Here is a 20,482-nt window from a genome sequence, read left to right as displayed (position 1 = left end):
CAACCTGCGATTACTTCACTGGCGTTTTAATGAGTACATGGAATGACTGCTCTATGCCGGCTCCTGTTAAATGTCAGAGATTATGAAGTATTTTTAAGGTCTGTTTGTGATATGTAAATGAGGGCTATGATTATTCCATGGGGCGTTAGTGTCCCCAGACTAGTCGGCCCACTAAGCTGTGATCCACGCCCCTGTGGGTGTGATAACATAACTTACAAGCATCGGCAACATTGCAAGCACTATACATACCTTGCTGCACATGTGGGTGGCTTATTCTTCTCATCATTGATCCTCTGAAGTTAGGTGTACGTGTCCCGGCTTCAAAGAGAGAGGCTCTGTTAGCCAGTGTGTCTACATATGCAGATGCAACTGCTGGTATTTCTGGGGGGCATGGAGGAGCTGACAGGTTCTCTTTAACTATTTATGTTCCTTCTCATATTAATAGGAGATTTGAGACTAGTAAGGGCTTTTTCTCTAAAAACGACAATCTAAATAAAGTAATAAGGGTCTGCGCAACTTTACTTTGACTCCATGAAATGCACAAGCACTGCCATAATAACGTCAGTAATGACTTCATAATCTTTGACAGTGGCATTTAACAGGAGTTGGTATAAGGCCGTTAAGGTACCGTCACACTCAGCGACGTTGCAGCGATATAGACAACGATCCGATCGCTGCAGCGTCACTGTTTTGGTCGCTGTAGAGACGTCAAACACAGCAGCTCCAGAACGATGCTGGAGCGATCCAGTGACGTAACGGCCACTCACTTATCGTTCTCACAGGTCATTAGCTCCATGTAAAACATTGCTGACATCGTTGCTTTTGATGTCAAACATGACGATACACGCCGACCTGACGACGAAATAAAGTTCTGGACCTCTAGCTCCGACCAGCGATATCACAGCGGGATCCAGATCGCTGCTGCGTGTCAAACACAACGAGATCGCTATCCAGGACGCTGCAACATCACGGATCGTTGTCGTTCTCATTGCAAAGTTGCTGAGTGTGACGGTACCTTTACTCCATGCACTCATTGAAACACCAGTGAAGTAATCGTAGGTTGCCGATAGGTTGCTATGCCAGCAGTGGATCTGGTGAAGACCTCCGTGCGTGTCATTACGGAGCCCCTCTGAAACCGAGTCTGTGGCTGAGCTTCAAAGTAGACTGATTTCTGCTCTACAGAGTGATGCTGTGGCATCGCTGCATATAGCTCGGGCGATCAGACAATCACAGGGGCTAACAAGAACAGGAAAAAGAAAAAAAAGTTTTAAAATGGATGGAAAAACAAAAAAAGCATCAGTTCAAATGACCCCTCTATTCCCCATTAAAAATAAAAATGAATAAAAAATACACATACTTGGTATCAGTGCTTTCAGAAAAGTCCAATCTATCAAAATGCAAAAATAATTAACCCAATTGGTTAACAACCGTAAACCAAAAATATTCAAGAATGACAAAATTACTTTCTTTTTGGTTCCTGTAACAAGCGATCAAGAAGTCACATCTATCCCAAAATGATATATATTTTTTTTACCACAAAATGTACACCGTTAAAACAATTCCTAAAAAACTATTTCAGTATTATGTTTTTTTCACAATTTCTCCCCACTTGGAATTTGTTTCCTATTTCCAGTACACTATGTGGAAATCGTGTCACACAAAAGGATTCGTCCCACAAAAAACAAGCCTCATACACATGTGGTCAAAATTGTTGGTAACCCTCATTTAATGACAGAAAAACCCACAATGGTCACAGAAATAACTTGAATCTGACAAAAGTAATAATAAATAAAAAATGTATGAGAATAAAAAAAAAGGCATACTTTGCTTTTCAACCATACTTCTACAGAATAAAAAAATAAATAAATAAAACTCATGAAATCGGCCTGGACAGAAATGATGGTACCCGTTATCTTAATATTTTGTTGCACAACCTTTTGAGGCATACAGTACTCACCGCAGTAAAACGATTCCTGTAACTGCCAATGAGAGTTCTGCACCTCTCAACAGGTATTTTAGCCCACTCCCCAAGAGATCAAGAGAAAACTGCTCCAGTTGTCTCGTGTTTGAAGGTTGCCTTTTCCAGACGGCATGTTTCAGCTCTTTCCAAAGATGCTCAATAGGATTTAGGTCAGGGCTCATAGCAGGCCACTTCAGAATAGTTTAATGTTTTCCTCTTAGCCATGCTTGGGTGTTTTTAGCTGTGTATTTTGGGTAATTGTCCTGTTGCAAGACCCATGACCTGCAACTGAGGCCAAGCTTTCTGACACTGGACTGCACATTTCTCTCTAGAATCCCTTAATAGTCTTCAGATTACATTGTATCCTGCACAGATTCTAGACATCCTGTGCCAGATGCAGCAAAGAAGCCCCGTAACATATCAGAGCCTCCTCCATGTTTCACAGTAGGGACAATGTTTTTTCTTGATATGCTTCATTTTTTTATCTGTGAACATAGAGCCGATGTGCCTTGCCAAAAAGTTCCATTTTTGTCTCATCTATCCATAGGATATTCTCCCAGAAGGTGTGTGGCTTGTCAACATGTCATTTGACAAATTTGTCTGGCTTTTTATGATTTTTTTCAACAGTGGTGTCTGTTATGATCCTAGTGGCAAGGATCGCAAGTAGACTAGCTAAGTAACTAAACCGACGACCAGCTCTGGGGAAGTGGTATCTGGATTGACCGCAACCTGATCCTATTCACACACAACTATAGGCAGCCGTGGAACGTAACCTGGAAATCCTAGACGTCTCTTCACGGCCTGAGAAACTACCTATTCCTAGAGGGAAAGTAAAGTCCTTACTTGCCTCAGAGAAATGACCCCAAAGATATAGAAAAGCCCCCCACAAATATTAACGGTGAGTTAAGGGGAAATCACAAACGCAGAGATGAAATAGATTTAGCAAATGAGGCCCGCTAACACTAGATAGCAGAAAATAGGAAGGGAGCTGTGCGGTCAATAGAAAACCCTAAGCAAAATATCCACGCAGAGATTGCTCGAGCCCCCGCACCAACTAACGGTGCGGGGGAAGCAACTCCGTACCCCAGAGCTTACCAGCAGCAAGAACTCACATATTAGCAGGCTGGACTAAACTCATCATACACAGAAATCATATTGCAGACTGATGAGCAAAAAATAATCAAACAGAAACTTAGCTTCTCCAGAAGAGACTGAAAACGAAGATAATCAGGGGAGATCAGAATAGCACTGAATACATCGACAGCCGGCAACAAGTGGAGAAAAAGCAGAGCTAAATAGGAACCTCCCTAGTGCATAACGAGGCAGCTGATCAGCCACAGACCCGCAGGATAACAAACAAAGCCACCAGGGGGAGCCCAAAAACAAAACTCACACAATACCACCTGTGACCACAAGAGGGAGCCCGAAAACAGAGTTTACAACAGGTGTCCTTCTTGGTCGTCTCTTATGAAGTCCACTTTGGCTCATACAACAACGGAAGTTCACCTTTAATCTGTTTAGACATTTTTCTGGGCTCTTTTGTTACCTTTTGTGTTATCTGTCTCTTTGATTTGTCTTCAATTTTCCTCCTGCAGCCACATCTAAGGAGGTTGGCTACAGTCCCATGGATCTTAAATTTCTGAATAATATGTGCAACTGTAATCACAGGAACATCAAGCTGCTTGGAGATGGTCTCATAACTTTTACCTTTAACATGTTTGTCTATAATTTACTTTCTAATCTCCTGAGACAACTCTTTCCTTCGCTTCCTCTGGTGCATGTTGAGTGTGATACACACCATGTCACCAAACAGCACAGTGAGTATCTGTAGCCCTATATACAGGTCCACTCACTGGGCCTGTAGACACCTGTGATGCTAGATAGTGGACACCAGGGCCGGACTGGCCATCGGGCATTTCTGGCAAATGCCAGAACGGCCGGTCCCTGTAGTGGGCCGCTCGATCTATTGCTCCTTTATGCTGTCAGCTTCTGCTGCAGCCAGAGCACGCTGCTCTGTAAAAATCACTGCCTGTATGGGATGAAGTTTGCGGCTGCGTCTGGTGTCCTGGTCACACCAGCTGCAGTGAGGTAACGGACAGGCAGGGGGGAGGGGGAGAGGTGGAGAGGCGCGCTCTGCTCTTCTCTTCTGCTCCGACCCTGCCACTTTTACTGCAGCCGGTGATCAGGACATCAGACCGCCCACTTCCTCCTGTCCAGCGAGGCAGCAGGGACAGAAAAGATTTAGGAGCTGCTGTCTGATAACCTTAACGTGAGTGTCCTGAGCAGAAGACCAGGAAGTACCGGAGTTGGAAAAAAGAAGCTGCTAAAAGGCAAGCATTAATAGAATTAAGAAAAAAAAAAAAAGCTGTGTCCACTCTGCTCCAATGCCACTAAGGCCAGGTTTACACTGCGTTATTGGCGTCCGTTAGACGGACTACGTTACACCACGGCATAACGCGGTGTAACGTAGTCCGTTAACGCCGCCATTCATTCCTATGACAGATGCATCGCTAGCGCACACCCACAATGGGCGTGCACTAGCGATGTGCCGCCATTGAGTGACGGACCCTGGGACGCGGGCTGCAGCGTTTCCGGGTCCATCACCGCTAGCACAGACAGAGCATCTGTTAGCTCTATCTGCGTTAGCGCGACGACATATCGGTACTTGCATTAACAGCAGCCCGTTAACGCACGTGTTGAACGGGCTGCTGTTAACGCAATGTGAACCTGGTCTAAGGCTATGTTTCCACAATCAGTATTGGCAGCGCTTTGGATGCAGCACATTCCCACTCCGTCGTAAGCGCTGTCGGCTTTTGTTCGTGCGGTGATTCCGCATGGGTATATTGAACCATGCGGAATCACCTCATTCTAAACATTGGACTGTGCTATTTGGCAGAGACAGAGCGTCTCTGCCAGATAAATAGACATGCTGCAGTCTAGACAGACACACCGCATGTGCGTATACGCAGGGAAGCCGTGGGTGTCCCTGCATGCATAGTGGAGATGGGATTTCATAAAATCCCCTCCACTATGCTGTAACATCTTTACACTGCGGATTGGACGCTGCGGCTGTACACAGCGTCCAATCCACAGCATTTATTGACCGTGGAAACATACCCTAACTCAAAAGAAAATCACCACTCCTGTGGTGAACTCAAAAGAAAATCACTCCTGTGGTGAACTAGAACTCCCAGCATGCCATAGGAGCTTCTGTACATGCTGGGAGTTATAGTTCTCAAAGGGATAAGGATAATAGTCAACCATGTGACATAAATGGCACCTATGGGATCTTAAAGGGAATCTGATGGCTGATACATGCTGCTCGTTCCGCAGGCTGCATGTATCAGACATTGACTGTATGATTCCAGAAAGGTATGTTTGACTCTGAAATGCTGCTGCTGTTTCAGGGAAAAAAACACTTTAAAAGCCGCCGAGAACCACAGCCACACGGGTGACTTGTCAGATAGGTGGGTCCCTGGTGGCTTTTCCCCATCCGCTCCCACTGAGGGACAAGTTTCTTCCTGCCTGCGAGTACAGAGACACACCAGTCATTGGCAGCCGAAGAGGAGAAGTCAGACATGTTTTTCTCTGTGATGCCGCAGCGTTTCAGAGACAAACATACCTGGCTTAGATCGTACAGCCAATACCGGATATGTGCTGCCCATGGGTCACACAGCACGTATCAGCGGTCAGGTTCACTTTAAGGGTATGTATAGATGTTCAGTATTAGGGTCTGTGCACACATTGCAGATTTGCCTGCGGATCTGCAGGGGACTGGACGCTGCGGATTCGCAGCAGTTTTCCATGCGTTGTACAGTACCATGTAAACCTATGGAAAACCAAATCTGCAGTGCCCATGCTGCGGAAAATACTGCGGAGAAACGCTGTGTTGTATTTTCTGCAGCATGTCAATTCTTTGTGCGGATTCCGCAGTGTTTTACATTCCTTTAAAGGAATCCGCAGGTGTAAAACGCAGGTGAAGTCTGCACAAAAACGCTAGAAATCCGCTGTAAATCCGTGGGTAACTGAGCTGAAAAATCTGCAATGTGTGCATATAGCCTTAGGCAGCACTTTGGACGCAGCACATATCCGCTGTGTCCAAAACGCTGTCGGCTTCTCAGATTTTGGTGTGTTTTGGCGCTACATATTTTTGTTGCATCAAAAAGGCAGCATCTTACAGTTCATCAATGTGGATGGGATTTACCGTATAAAAATCTACTGCCCAATGGGCTTTTTTAAGCAGTGTAAACTAACCTGCAGTGAGTGCTTCAAATTCCCAACGTGTTCATTTTTCTTGCAGATATGCTAAATTTCTGTGCACATTTTTCCCATAGAAGCAAAATATAGCTAACTAGATGGTGGCCCGATTCTAACGCATCAGGTATTCTAGAACATGCATGTCCACGTAGTATATTGCCCAGCTATGTAGTAGATTGCCCAGCCACGTAGTATATTGCCCAGCCACGTAGTATATTGCCCAGCCACGTAGTATATTGCCCAGCCACGTAGTATATTGCCCAGCCATGTAGTATATTGCCCAGCCACGTAGTATATTGCTCAGCCACATAGTATATTGCCCAGCCACATAGTATATTGCCCAGCCACATAGTATATTGCCCAGCCACATAGTATACTGGGCAGCCACATAGTATACTGGGCAGCCACATAGTATACTGGGCAGCCACATAGTATACTGGGCAGCCACATAGTATACAGCACAGAGCCACGTAGTATACAGCACAGAGCCGCGTAGTATACAGCACAGAGCCGCGTAGTATACAGCACAGAGCCGCGTAGTATACAGCACAGAGCCGCGCAGTATACAGCACAGAGCTGTGCAATATACAGCACAGAGCCGCGCAGTATACAGCACAGAGCCGCGCAGTACACAGCACAGAGCCGCGCAGTACACAGCACAGAGCCACGCAGTATACAGCACAGAGCTGCGCAGTACACAGCACAGAGCCGCGCAGTACACAGCACAGAGCCGCGCAGTACACAGCACAGAGCCGCGCAGTACACAGCACAGAGCCGCGCAGTACACAGCACAGAGCCGCGCAGTACACAGCACAGAGCCACGCAGTACACAGCACAGAGCCGCGCAGTATACAGCACAGAGCCGCGCAGTATACAGCACAGAGCCACGTAGGGTGAGTATGTAACTATTTTTTATTTTTTTATTATTTTTAACATTAGATATTTTTACTATTCATGCTGCATAGGCAGCATCAATAGTAAAAAGTTGGTCACACAGGGTTAATAGCAGCGTTAACCGAGTGCGTTACACCGCAGTCAACGCTGCCATTAACCCTGTGTGAGCGGTGAGCGGAGGGGTGCATGCGGGCGCCGGGCACTGACTGCGGGGAGGAAGGAGCGGCCATTTTCTTCTGGACTGTGCGTGTCGCTGATTGGTCTCGGCAGCTATGACAGGCAGCTGCCGAGACCAATCAGCGAACGAATAACCGCGACAGACAGACGGACAGACGGAAGTGCCCTTAGACAATTATATAGTAGATGTGGTCACTTTGGACCAGACCATAGCACTATGGAAAGCGCAGCATCATCTTCATTGTCCACGAAACCCCGCTCTGTGTGTAAAGTAGCAACTTTCTTTGGTATTGCAACTAAGGCTGGAATCACACTAAGCATATAACATCAGATGCAAGAGCAATGGATGCGATATGCCAATGACCCTCGGCTCCAGCTCTGAAGTGAGTGTCAGTGCTCTGTGCTCCGATCCTCCTCCTCCCTCTCACGTGGGAGAATCAGAGCACAGCTGCGGAGGAGAGGGAGAAAGTAATTTCTCCATCTCCTCCATTACCTTTCTCTGCATAAGCCGGTTTCACACGTCAGTGGCTCCGGTACGTGAGGTGACAGTTTCCTCACGTACCGGAGACACTGACACACGTAGACACATAAAAATCAATGCATCTGTTCAGATGTCATTGATTTTTTGCGGACCGTGTCTCCGTGTGCCAAACACGGAGACATGTCAGTGTTCGTGGGAGCGCACGTTTTACACGGACCCAATAGAGTCAATGGGTCCGTGTAAAACACGCACCTCACACGGACATTCTCCGTCTGGGGTCCGTGTGCGTGCTGGAGACAGCGCTACAGTAAGCGCTGTCCCCCCCACATGGTGCTGAAGCCGGTATTCATATCTTCCCTGTAGCAGCGTTTGCTATAGAGAAAATATGAAGAATAGTGTTAAAAATAAAGATCCATGTGTCCGCCGCCCCCCCACCCCCTGTGCGCCCCCCCCGCTGGTCAGAAAATACTTACCCGCTCCCTCGCTCCTTCCTGGTCTGGCCGCGCCTCCTACTGTATGCGGTCACGTGGGGCCGATCATTTACAATCATGAATAGTCGGCTCCGCCCCTATGGGAGGTGGAGCCACATATTCATGACTGTAAATGATCGGGCCCACGTGACCGCATGCAGGAGAAGCCGCGGCCAGACCAGGAAGGAGCGACAGCCGACGGGGGACCCGGGTAAGCATTTTCTGACCAGCGGGGGGGGCGCACAGGGGGTCGGGGGGCGGCGGACACATAGATCTTTATTTTAAACACTATTCTTCATATTTTCTCTACAGCAAACGTTGCTGCAGGGAAGCTATGAATCGCAGCTTCAGCACCATGCAGAGTGGGTACCACACGCTCCGTGTGGTACCCACTCGCCATACGGGCGGCACACGTGTGCCGCAGGTATGGCCTCCGTGAGTTCCCAGGCACACGGACACGGATAACTCCGGTACCGATTTATTCCGGTACCGGAATTATCTGGACGTGTGGGACAGCCCTTAATCGGACTGCACTGGGATGACATCCAAATGCAGTCTGATGTTTCACATGCACCCATAGACCCGAATGTTGCTGCCTATCGCAGCATGCCGTGATTGTTCTCTCATGCCGAATCGACATGTGAAAATAATCGCAGATCTGAGCTGTACCAAAGGATAACACTGAGCCGAGTGCTATACGATGTTTTATCACATAGCACTCAGCCATGTTATACGCTCATGTGACCCCGGCCTTGGAGCAATAAATAAGAGTGAGCTGTAATACGGGACCATCTGGGACTGTATGTTATATAGTCTTGTTAAACGCACCTCACATCTTATGACATACGGGTGCACAAATATATTCTATATTCACCATGTGACAAGTGGGCCTGTGTAACTTCAAATGCCAGGGCTGAATTTTAGTCCCAGTCCGGCCCTGGTGGACACACCTTGATTTAACATGTCCCTTTTGTCACATTATTTTCAGGGGTACCATCATTTCTGTCCAGGCCTATTTCATGAGTTTTATTTATTTTTTTTAATTCTGTGGAAGCATGGTTGAAAAGCAGTGTCTGACTTTTATTTGTTAATTTTCATAGATCTTTTATTTTATTACTTTTGTCAGATACAAGTTATTTCTGTGACCATTTTGGGTTATTCTGTCATTAAACGAGGGGTACCAACAATTTTGACCACGTGTGTATGTCTGTGGATACAAAAATAAGAATTACGGCTCTGGGAAGAAGGGGAGGAAAAAACGGAAATGGGTCCCGCTGTGAAGGGGTTAAAAATCAGTATCTTTGGAACAACGGCAGATTTTCAACCCCCGCTCTCCCAGGGAGTGTACCCTATAAAGTTTATTTTTTTTTGTTAAAAACATAATTATTCATAAAATTAATACTCATTAAAACTAATTTTCAGACTTAATTGAGGATCCCTAGCTCATCCATTATGGCACCATAACAGATTCTATGTTATTTGTCTGTTCTTAATAAAGATATTAAATTACCAATATTTTTGGTATGGACCTTCTTATTTGCCCTCACTTTCCAGGTCTGATTACGATGCCTTTGTACTAGTTTAATATTGATTTTGTTTTGTTACAGGTTACATTAGGATATTTGAAATTCCAGCTGGCGCACGGCATTTACTAATTCAAGAAACCGAATCATCCACCCACTATCTTGGTAAATAGCAAAGTACAGAAAACGCTGTGTTCTAAAATCTTATATGAAGGGACAGATCTACCTGTAGGCAAAGTATGGCCGTGTCTATGGCCGCCCATGGGAGAAAGGGGCATGCCAATCAATAAGTCATAGGAATAGACATCTGCTTATTGTGCAACACTAACATGACCTCAGGCGTCATTGCCCCATAATGCCTTGCAACTATCACATAGTATAGCACAGCCAATCAGGAGGGGCTATCAGCCTCTATGAAATCTGTCAGCAAGATTCCATCCCAAACTGTATATGTGGCTTTTTTAGAGACAAGTCCAGCAGTACATTTACGTGGACAGTCGTCCATTCCTCTATTTCTGAGACATCAGCGTTTGAATTGATGTGCAAATGAGGATGAATAATTATTGTAGATTTTAAGCCTTTGTAACTCCAGCTCTGTTCAGCGCCCTGGAACAACAGCAGGACAGGCAGGATGGGGAGCATATAATAGGATGGGGGCCCAGGATGGGGGAGCATATACCAGGATAGGGGGCCCGGATAGGGCGGCATATACCAGAATGGAAGACCAAGATGGAGGAGCATATACCAGGCTGGTGGAACATGTACAAGGATGGGGGAGCATATACCAGGATAGGGAACCAGGATGGAGAAGCATATACCAGAATGGAAGACCAGGATGGGGGAGCATATACCAGGATAGGGAACCAGTATGGAGAAGAATATACCTGAATGGAAGACCAGGATTCGGGAGCATATACCAGGCTGGTGGAATATGTACAAGGATGGGGGAACATGTACAAGGATAGAGGAACATATAATAGGATGGAGACCAGGATGGGGGGAGCATATAATAGGATGGGATACCAGAATGGGGGAGCATATACTAGGATGGGTGAGGATATACCAGGATGGGGGACCAGGATTGGGTAGCATATACCAGAATGAGGGAGCATATAATAGGACTAGATGGTGGCCCGATTCTAACGCATCGGGTATTCTAGAATATGTATAGTAGTATATAGCACAACCCACGCAGTATATTACACAGCCCACGTAGTATATAACACAGGCCACTTAGTATATAACACAGGCCACATAGTATATAACCCAGCCACATAGTATATAGCACAGCCACATAGTATATAGCACAGCCACGTAGTATATTGCATAGCCAAGTAGTATATAGCACAGCCACGAAGTATATAACACAGCCACGTAGTATATAGCACAGCCACGTAGTATATAACACAGCCCACATAGAATATAACACAGCCCACATAGAATATAACACAGCCCACATAGAATATAACACAGCCCACATAGTATATAGCACAGCCACGTAGTATATAGCACAGATACATAGTATATAACACAGGCTACGCAGTATAGAACAAAGTATATTGCACAGCCACGTAGTATATAGCACAGCCCACGTAGTATATAGCACAGAGACGTAGTATATTACACAGCCCATGCAAACTAAGAACAAAAAAATGCAGTCATAGAATCCAATAAAAACCACTTTTTATTAATAATCAGTAAAATTACACAGATAGAAGACCAAACAGTATATGGTGAGACCAGTAGATGGAAAAGATGCCTAAAGCAACATGAAAGAAACTAGTCACCCGGGATCTAACGTCCCCAGTGGTGGTCCGGAATCAGCCCGTACAAGTAGAGGGGCATATACTACAGCGCAGGATCAGTGCACAAAAGGTATCAGATAGTCACAGTGTCTGTAACCTAGTATAACCGGGAATATCCAGCAGTACCGTGGCTATGAATAGAAAAGAAGCACTGAAGTAAACATATCACCTGCTATGAAGAGTCTGGTCCAGCCCAGGGGACATCAGATCACCCCCCATCTGATGTCCCCTGGGCTGGACCGGACTCTTCATAGCAGGTGATATGTTTACTTCAGTGCTTCTTTTCTATTCATAGCCACGGTACTGCTGGATATTCCCGGTTATACTAGGTTACAGACACTGTGACTATCTGATACCTTTTGTGCACTGATCCTGCGCTGTAGTATATGCCCCTCTACTTGTACGGGCTGATTCCGGACCACCACTGGGGACGTTAGTTCCCGGGTGACTAGTTTCTTTCATGTTGCTTTAGGCATCTTTTCCATCTACTGGTCTCACCATATACTGTTTGGTCTTCTATCTGTGTAATTTTACTGATTATTAATAAAAAGTGGTTTTTATTGGATTCTATGACTGCATTTTTTTGTTCTTAGTTTACTATGTGTTGGCAGTTATCCGTATTGTCCATACACGGGCGGTGCATTTATCTGGTGTTATAATACTAATATCTGTGTGATCTATATGCACCACCAATGTTGCCTATTGGAATTTCTATACAGCCCATGCAGTATATTACACAGCCCACATAGTATATAGCAATGTGGGCACCATATTCCTGTAAAAAAAAAAGAATTAAAATAAAAAATAGTTATAAACTCACTTTCCAGCGGCCCCCGGATCCAGCCCAGGCGTTTAGCGACGCTCCGGTCCCAAGAATGCATTGCGGCAATAACACGTGATGATGTAGCGGTCTCGTCATCTCCGGTCATTGCCGCAATGCATTCTTGGGACCGGAGCGTCGCGAGGATCGGGCAAGGCGCCGGAAGTTGAGAATATCATGATTTTTTTTTAATTATTATTATTTTTAACATTAGATCTTTTTACAATTGATGCTGCATACGCAGCATAAATAGTAAAAAGTTGGTCACACAGGGTAATTAGCAGCTTAACAGACTGCATTACACCGCGTTACACCTTAGAAGCATGCTCTTCTGGGTCATATGCATGGAAGTAGCAACACTTGCATCAATAGACTAGAGGGATTTTTATTATATAAATCCTCAGCTGTACTAATTTGCGTTGCACTTTGCAATTCACAATTTACACCTTATCTCTAACACTCTTTTATGTATATCTGTGCTTCTACTGCAGTATAATATGCATTATATACATTTAATATTCTCTATTTATCATATGTTGATGGATATGCCGGGTCCATTTTATTAAAGGCAATGTGTATGCGAATTCCCAGACATGGTGTCTTAGAAAAAATGGCTCCAGAAATGTACCAATAAAAATGCTTGCCTCCACAACACTATCGTAGTTGCAGCAGGATGATGTTACTTCTAACTGTGACACCATCAGTTTGAATTATTGTATTGCACAGAATTGTTTACTTAATCATAAACTACTAAGCACAATCATTTTGCAACATTTTTAATTAACAAAAATCATGAGAAGTCTGTCAGTGTTATGTTATTAAATGTGCTCCAGGTTACTACCAGTTTACTATCTGCTTTTATGATGAGGTCACTTTGACATTACTAAAGTTGTATTTGTGTTAAAGAGGTTGAAGAGAGTTGTATACAGTCTTAGGAGAGCTCAGAGTGTTTTATACATTTTTCCAGGACAATTGCAGTAGCTTCAATTCTGTCAATTTTTTTGCCACAAATCTTTTTTTTTGTAAAATGTGTGCACCTTGCAAAATCAAATTTATAAAGATTCTGGCATTCCTAGTAAGCATCATCACAAGAATGTTTCCAGTTAGCAAATAGTACTATTTGAATCCTATTTTCAGTGTTTTACAGGAGAGTAAAGTAAAGCACGGTGTCTTTCTGATAGATTGGAAGGCATTAGTGATGAGCGAATATACTCGTTGCTTGGGTTTTCCCAAGCACACTCGGGTGATCGAGTACTTGTTAGTGTTCGGAGATTAAGTTTTCATCACCGCTGCTGGATGATTTACAGCTATTAGCCTGCTTGATTACATATGGGGATTCCCTAGCAACCAGGCAACCCCCACATGTACTTATGCTGGCTAATAGCTGTAAATCATTCAGCTGTGGCGATGAAAACTTAATCTCCGAACACTAACAAATACTCGGATATCACCCGAGTGTGCTTGGGAAAACCCGAGCAACGAGTATATTCGCTCATCACTAGTAGGCATGTATAATACTGAAAATGCTTGAGAAGTTTATACTGTACTTTTGATATGTTCATTTATAGCTAATCAGTGTAAGAATTGGAGAATGTAGACTTGACTTAATACCCTGAACTATGAAAAGGTGTTTTCAGTTTGGATATTAATATAATCAATAGTGCATACGCAATAAAAATGGCACCATAATCCATGTGAAATAGAACTAAAGAAAAGCAATAACGTAGCCATAATATACCAATAATCGTCAGAGCTCAAAATAAATAGTTGTGATCTGAATCAAGATATTAAATAAATGTAAGACACCACAAATTCTGTTAGCTAGTTTCTTTGAAGGCACCACTCCAGCATTTATTTTATTGCAGTTCTGGAGGGGTACTACTAATCTAAGGTCCCCGCACTTAGTCTTATACTTGCCAACCGCTGTCTTCATCTTTTATCAGTCGCTCTGGTCTGTCTCCTGTGGTTTGTGACCTGCCGTATTGCTCCAGTATTTGCTGGAGGGATCCAGAAGTTACATCTCAGTGTAAGTCTATGAGAGCCAGAGTTAAGCTATAACGAAGCTCTTATAGACTTATGTTTTGCGTCAGTAACTGTTACCTCTGACTTCTGGTCAGTCAGAAGTTGCGGTTACAAGATGGCGACATGGAACCAGAGTGGCGCCGAGAAGAGCTGAAGACAGTGGCTGGTAAGTATAAGACTAGTGTCAGGGAACTTAAATGAGTACCACTCCAGTGCTAAAATTAAATCAACCCACTGGAATGGTGCGTTCTAGAGCTATCATTCTTTCTTAACACTTTTTATCAAAAATTGTTTGTGTGGACTTTGACTATTTTGTCCTATACTATATCTGCCTTTCTACTTTTCATAGAATCTGTTTTCCATTATAGGTTTTAATTTTCAACTTTTGGATTGCAACCACTTTTCAGTATGTACCACTCCTGATTGGAGCAGGCTACTATATTGTGTGGCTTAATCTTTAAACACACTTATAAAGATGAGGCTTTGTAGAAGGCTAAAAATGTCTTTATTATCCAGGGGTGGACGAAGCTTTCAATAGCAAAAAGTCCGTTGGTAGTGATGGTCCCTGGTTTCCTTCAGTGCTGGTAACTTTACCTGTATCAAAGGTCTTCTATGTTTGTGTTTGTGATCATGTTTAGGTTGTTCCTTTTAGTCTTATGTGGATACAGTATTCCTATATGGACACTGCATGTGTTCATTATGACCCCCTTCTTTGATAGTTACAGTATATACATTGATGCAGGGTCTGTATATTACTCATATTTTTGATAGAATTTAATAGTATTCCCTTTTATCAAGCTTACATCTTGTATAACTATCTATAGGACCTAGACCATGTAGTAGGAATAAATTACTTTATATTCAAGTTGATCTTTAAGAGATATAGCAGAGCACATGCTTTTTATCCAGGTATACCCATCTTTTTTCCGTATTTACACTCCCCCTGTTCATAATAAATTATACTACATATGCTTTTGCATCATATTGCTTTTAATAAATTGTCCTAATAAAGATTTTTTTAACTTTCTAAAAGCCTCCTCTTTATAAGTGTTTGTTTCCTGTTAGCGGTTTTGACTTTTATAAATAGGATTGAGGACTTTTTGGTGTAATTAATCTATAAACACATTTAATGAAAAATATTGAAAAAAAAATGGATGTTAGGTTCTACTCCAAGAAATTGTTCATACATTCCATAGTTGCTGAAAATGTTATTGCAGAAACTTTTACAACTACAATAATCCCATTCAGATGATTTAAATATGGATTTGCTGTCCACTATTTTCACTTACCCATAGACTTGTATACTTAATTTTCCTTCATGACTTGGATCAAACACATACAGTTGTGCTCAAAAGTTTACATACCCCAGCAGAATTTGTTTTTTCTTGGCCTTTTTTCAGAGAATATGAATGATAACACCCAAAACTTTTTCTCCGCTCATGTTTAGTGGTTGGGTGGAGCCATTTATTGTCAAATTATTGTGTTTTCTCTTTTTAAATCATAATAACAACCCAAAACATCCAAATGACCCTGATCTGATTTGGGTTGTCATTATGATGACATGTCTGGGACTCTGTTTTAGCATCCGTCCTTTCTGAAGAGTAGTTTGGAGCCTGAGTCCAGTTCGTGTCTGCGTACCTCAGCAGCGGCAGTACCGGGTACTGCCTAGGATGGTACCTGGCGGCTACCTGCAGCTCAAGCCTGACTCCATCATCCACCAGGAGCTCCAGTGAGTACCAGGTAGCCTCTTAGATATGCCTCTCCTAGGTAAGTCCGGCCCCTCAACACAGTGAGTCCACGAACCACATGCACGATAATGGATAATATGAATGGTAATCAAAAAGCCCAGAATAACTTCTAACGAGAGTAGAGGTGAACTCCAAGTTCATGGTACATCAGTGTCAGATCGCCACATCTGTCTCTGTCTTGGACAAGGTGGACTTCATGGAAGGACGACCAAGGAGGAAACCACTGTTGAAAGCAAATCAGAAATAAATGACACTGGAGTTTGTCAAAATGCATATTTACAAGCCACCATGTTTCTGGGAGAATGTCTTTTGAACAGACGGGAGAAAACTAGATGAGCTCTATGTTCACAACTGCATGCAAAGAAAAGAACTGTAATAATTATAGGAGATAACTCAGGAGACTCTTTGCGTGGAACAAGACAACTACAGGACACAGTTTTATAAGTGGTAAAGTCTATACTATCACACGGTGATTCAAACAGGTGCAGAGAGAAACTCAAGTCCACAACACTTGGTGCAAATATCAAATGCAGCTCAGCAGTCTATAGGAAACTTCAGAGGAAAATGCAATCACGCAGAAAGTCTATGAAGCACAATTATTCTTGAGGATACTTGACACGAATAAGTCCTTGCTTAGTCCAAAACACAGATAGATATGCTTATAAGGCAGTTCAAATAATATCTTAGCTCAATCAGGGTGGTCTGGGTAATAGTCTCAGGTTCTTGCAGAGCAGAAACAGCTTACATATCCAGCAAATGCAGATGGAAGCAAACACGAGCAGCAGATGAAGGAGGATTACTGGAACTGGTGTATGAAGCAGGAACTCAGAGCAGAGTAGCAGGATAACCCCACAGGTTCACAGGAGCAGGTATATAGCCAGGGAGTCACCAGAGGTCAGGAGCTGGATGCAAGGCAGAATACTCTAGAACAGACTGAAGGCTGGGGTGGAGTTTTATAGCAGGAAGACACAGTGCACATGAGACCAAAGACGCCATCTTGGAAAAGGACAGTAATGCACAAAAAGGTAATAAAAAATGTTCAGAATCCTGACATTACTCCCTCCTTAGAAGCGGCCTCAGGATGATCCTGGACCTGGTTTCTCAGGGAATCTCTGATGAAAACGAGAAATCTTCTGTTGGGCATTGGTGTTCTCCACAGGTTCCCAAGAGTCTTCCTCAGGGGGATATCCCTGCCATCTTATCAGATATTGGAGCCGATTCCTGCGTATCCTGGAATCAACAATTTCCTCCACCACAAATTGTTCTTGCCCATCAATCACCACAGGCTGCGGAGGTGGCACAACACGTCCCTGGAAGGTATTAGGAGATACAGGCTTTAGTAAAGATACATGAAAAACTGGGTGTACCTTCATAGTCCTAGGCAGCTTCAGCCGGCAGGCCACAGAGCTCACAATACCGTTGATCTTGAAAGGGCCAATGATTTTCTGCCCAAGTTTTTGTGAAGGAACGTTTAATTTCAGATTCTTAATTGCTAACCACACGGAATCTCCTACCTTGAACATGGGTGCAGGTTTACGGAATCTATCAGCCGATCTCTTATAACGTTCTTGAGCTGTGGTCAGGGATTCCTTCAGAACCTCCAGATTTTGTCTCATCGCAGTCAGCCTTTCCTCCACTGCCGGAACCGGAGAATTAATCGGAGACCTAGGTAAGATACACGGATGATAACCCAGATTGGCAAAGAAAGGTGTAAATTTAGTGGAGGCGCTCTGAGAATTGTTATATGAAAATTCGGCTAACGGCAGCAACTCCAACCAATCATCCTGGAGATGGCTGACATAGCATCTTAGATATTGTTCCAGCGGCTGGTTGGTACGCTCAGTCTGACCATTTGTCTGGGGATGGTAAGCAGAAGAGAGACAAACATTAATATTGAGTGCAGAGCAAAACCCCTTCTAGAATCTTGAAGTGAACTGTGCTCCACGGTCAGAGAAGATCTCATCCGGGACCCCATGCAACCTAAAGACATTCTATATAACCAAGTTCACTGTATCCTTAGCTGAGGTGAGGCCGGTGCATGGAACAAAATGAGCGGCTTTAGTCAGACGATCAACTACCACCATGATTGTATTCATGCCACCCGTTGTAGGCAGCTCCACAATAAAGTCCATTGATATTGACCCCCAAGGGCGGGACGGAACAGGTAATGATTGCAGAAGACCCGTAGGTGCCACATGAGGAGTCTTGTAACGAGCACATACCTCGCAAGAGAGAACATAGTCCTTGGTATCCTTCAGGCCAGTTGGCCACCAGAAAAATCGGCTCAGGAACTCTTGTGTCTTCTGTACCCCCCTGTGACCAGGCAACTTGGAGTCATGTACCAACTTGAGGATCTGCAGACGGACGACCTCAGGGACGTAGATACGTCGATCTCTGAACCACATGCCACCCTTAAAGACAAGATTAATATCCACAGGTCAGGTGGGTTGGCCAGAAATACATCACCGTCATAAGCCTCTCTGCACTCCTTCCACAAGTCCTGATCGTGGATAACTCCGACAAAATTGGCATCAGAGAGAATGGTCTTGGATGGGGCTCCAGGTATGGAATCCGCAGCATGGATTCGGGATAAAGCATCAGCCTTCCCATTACGAGAACCTGGATGGTACGAGATAACAAAGTTAAATTGATTTAAAAATAAGTTCCAATGAGCCTGAGGAGGAGAAAGACATCTAGCGGATCTAAGGAACTCTAAATTGCGATGGTCAGTTAGCACTATGATCTGTTATGCAGCTCCTTGCAGATGATGCATCCATTCTTTGAAAGCGGCAATAATAGCCAACAATTCCTTGTCTCCCACATCGTAATTCTTCTCTGCTGAGGTTAGTCTATGGGAAAAGAAAGCACAAGGATGTAGCAGACCCTTCTTTCCAGTTCTTTTGGAGATAATAGCCCCCAAAGCATTATCAGAAGTGTCCACCTCCACAATGAAAGAAAGTGTTGGATCTGGGTGTATCAACAGCGGTGCTGAGGTGAAACAGATCTTAAGCCGATCAAAAGCTTCTTGAGCCTGTGATGACCACTTAAAGGGCTTTTCCTTCTTTGTCAAGGAAGTAATGGGACAGACAATATCAGAAAAATTTCGAATAAAGCGTCTGTAGATATTTGCAAAACCAATAAAACGTTGGACCTCCTTAACGTTCTTGGGTACTGGCCAGTCAAGGATAGCCTGAATCTTTCCAGATTCCATGTTCAGCCCCTGGGGAGAGATGATATAACCTAAGAACTGTATCTCAAAACGATGGAACTCGCATTTCTCTGGCTTAATATACAGATGGTTCTCTTTCAGACGTCTTAAAACAGTTTTGACATGTTTTTCATGTTCCTGTAGAGAGTCAGAAAAGGATTAGTATATCGTCCAAATAGATCACCACAAACTGGTCCAACAAATCTCTGAAAATGTCATTAGCAAGGTGTTGAAACGTTGCAGGGGCATTACAAAGCCCGAAGGGCATCACAAGATATTGAAAGTGTCCATACCGGCATCTGAATGCTGTCTTCCACTCATCCCCTGGACGAATACGCACCAAATTATAAGCCCCACGAAGATCCAGTTTAGAGAACACCTTGGCATGGCGGACTCTTTCCAGTAATTCGGGAATCAGAGGCAAAGGGTAACGGTTTCTTATGGTTACCTTATTGAATTCCCGATAGCCAACACAGGGTCTCAGGGTCCCATCCTTCTTTTTTACAAAAAATATAGGTGCCCCTGCTGGTGAAGAAGAAGGACGTATGAAGCCTTTGGCCAGATTTTCATCAATATACTCCTTTAAGGCTTGAAGCTCAGGTGCTGCCAAAGGGTATACGGTACCAAAAGGAATAGCTGCCCCAGGAAGCAGCTCAATGGGACAGTCATAATGCCTGTGTGGAGGAAGCTGATCTGCATTCTTCTTGTCACAGATGTCAGAGAACTCTTTATATGCTGAAGGTAAATTAAATACCTGTACATGTGGTTCCGTAGCCGTGGACTCAGGGACAGCTTCTGTTAACGCTGAGTTGTTCCTTGTTGGAAAGACAATCTCCTTGGTCTCCCAGTTGATAATTGGGTTCTGAGAACGCAACCAAGGAATGCCTAAAATCACAGGAAAATGAGAAGAAGAAATTAGCAAGAAAGAAAGTTGCTCCTGATGATTAGGCTCCAACAAAATTTCAAGGGGTACGGTCTCCTGATCCACAGGCCCAGACATTAAAGGGAACCTGTCACCCCGTTTTTTCGGTATGAGATAAAAATACTGTTAAATAGGGCCTGAGCTGTGCATTGCAATAGTGTAGTTTGTGGACCCCGATTCCCCACCTATGCTGCC

The 20,482-nt window shown here is 44.0% G+C and overlaps 1 protein-coding gene across 2 annotated transcripts in view; it reads left to right on the top strand.

Annotated features, from left to right (window-relative positions):
- LOC143776550 (A disintegrin and metalloproteinase with thrombospondin motifs 2-like) overlaps positions 1–20,482 on the top strand; it is a 793,125-nt gene that overhangs the window by 585,291 nt on the left and 187,352 nt on the right. For both annotated transcript variants that reach the window (XM_077266022.1, XM_077266023.1), the window contains exon 15: positions 9,847–9,927. In XM_077266022.1, the coding sequence (XP_077122137.1) occupies positions 9,847–9,927 (81 nt within the window). The remainder of the gene's footprint in view (positions 1–9,846; positions 9,928–20,482) is intronic.

This window comes from Ranitomeya variabilis, chromosome 5 (genome assembly GCF_051348905.1).
Source record: "Ranitomeya variabilis isolate aRanVar5 chromosome 5, aRanVar5.hap1, whole genome shotgun sequence".
Classification (NCBI taxonomy): Eukaryota; Metazoa; Chordata; class Amphibia; order Anura; family Dendrobatidae; genus Ranitomeya; species Ranitomeya variabilis.
This window is presented reverse-complemented; position numbering and strand designations above follow the sequence as displayed.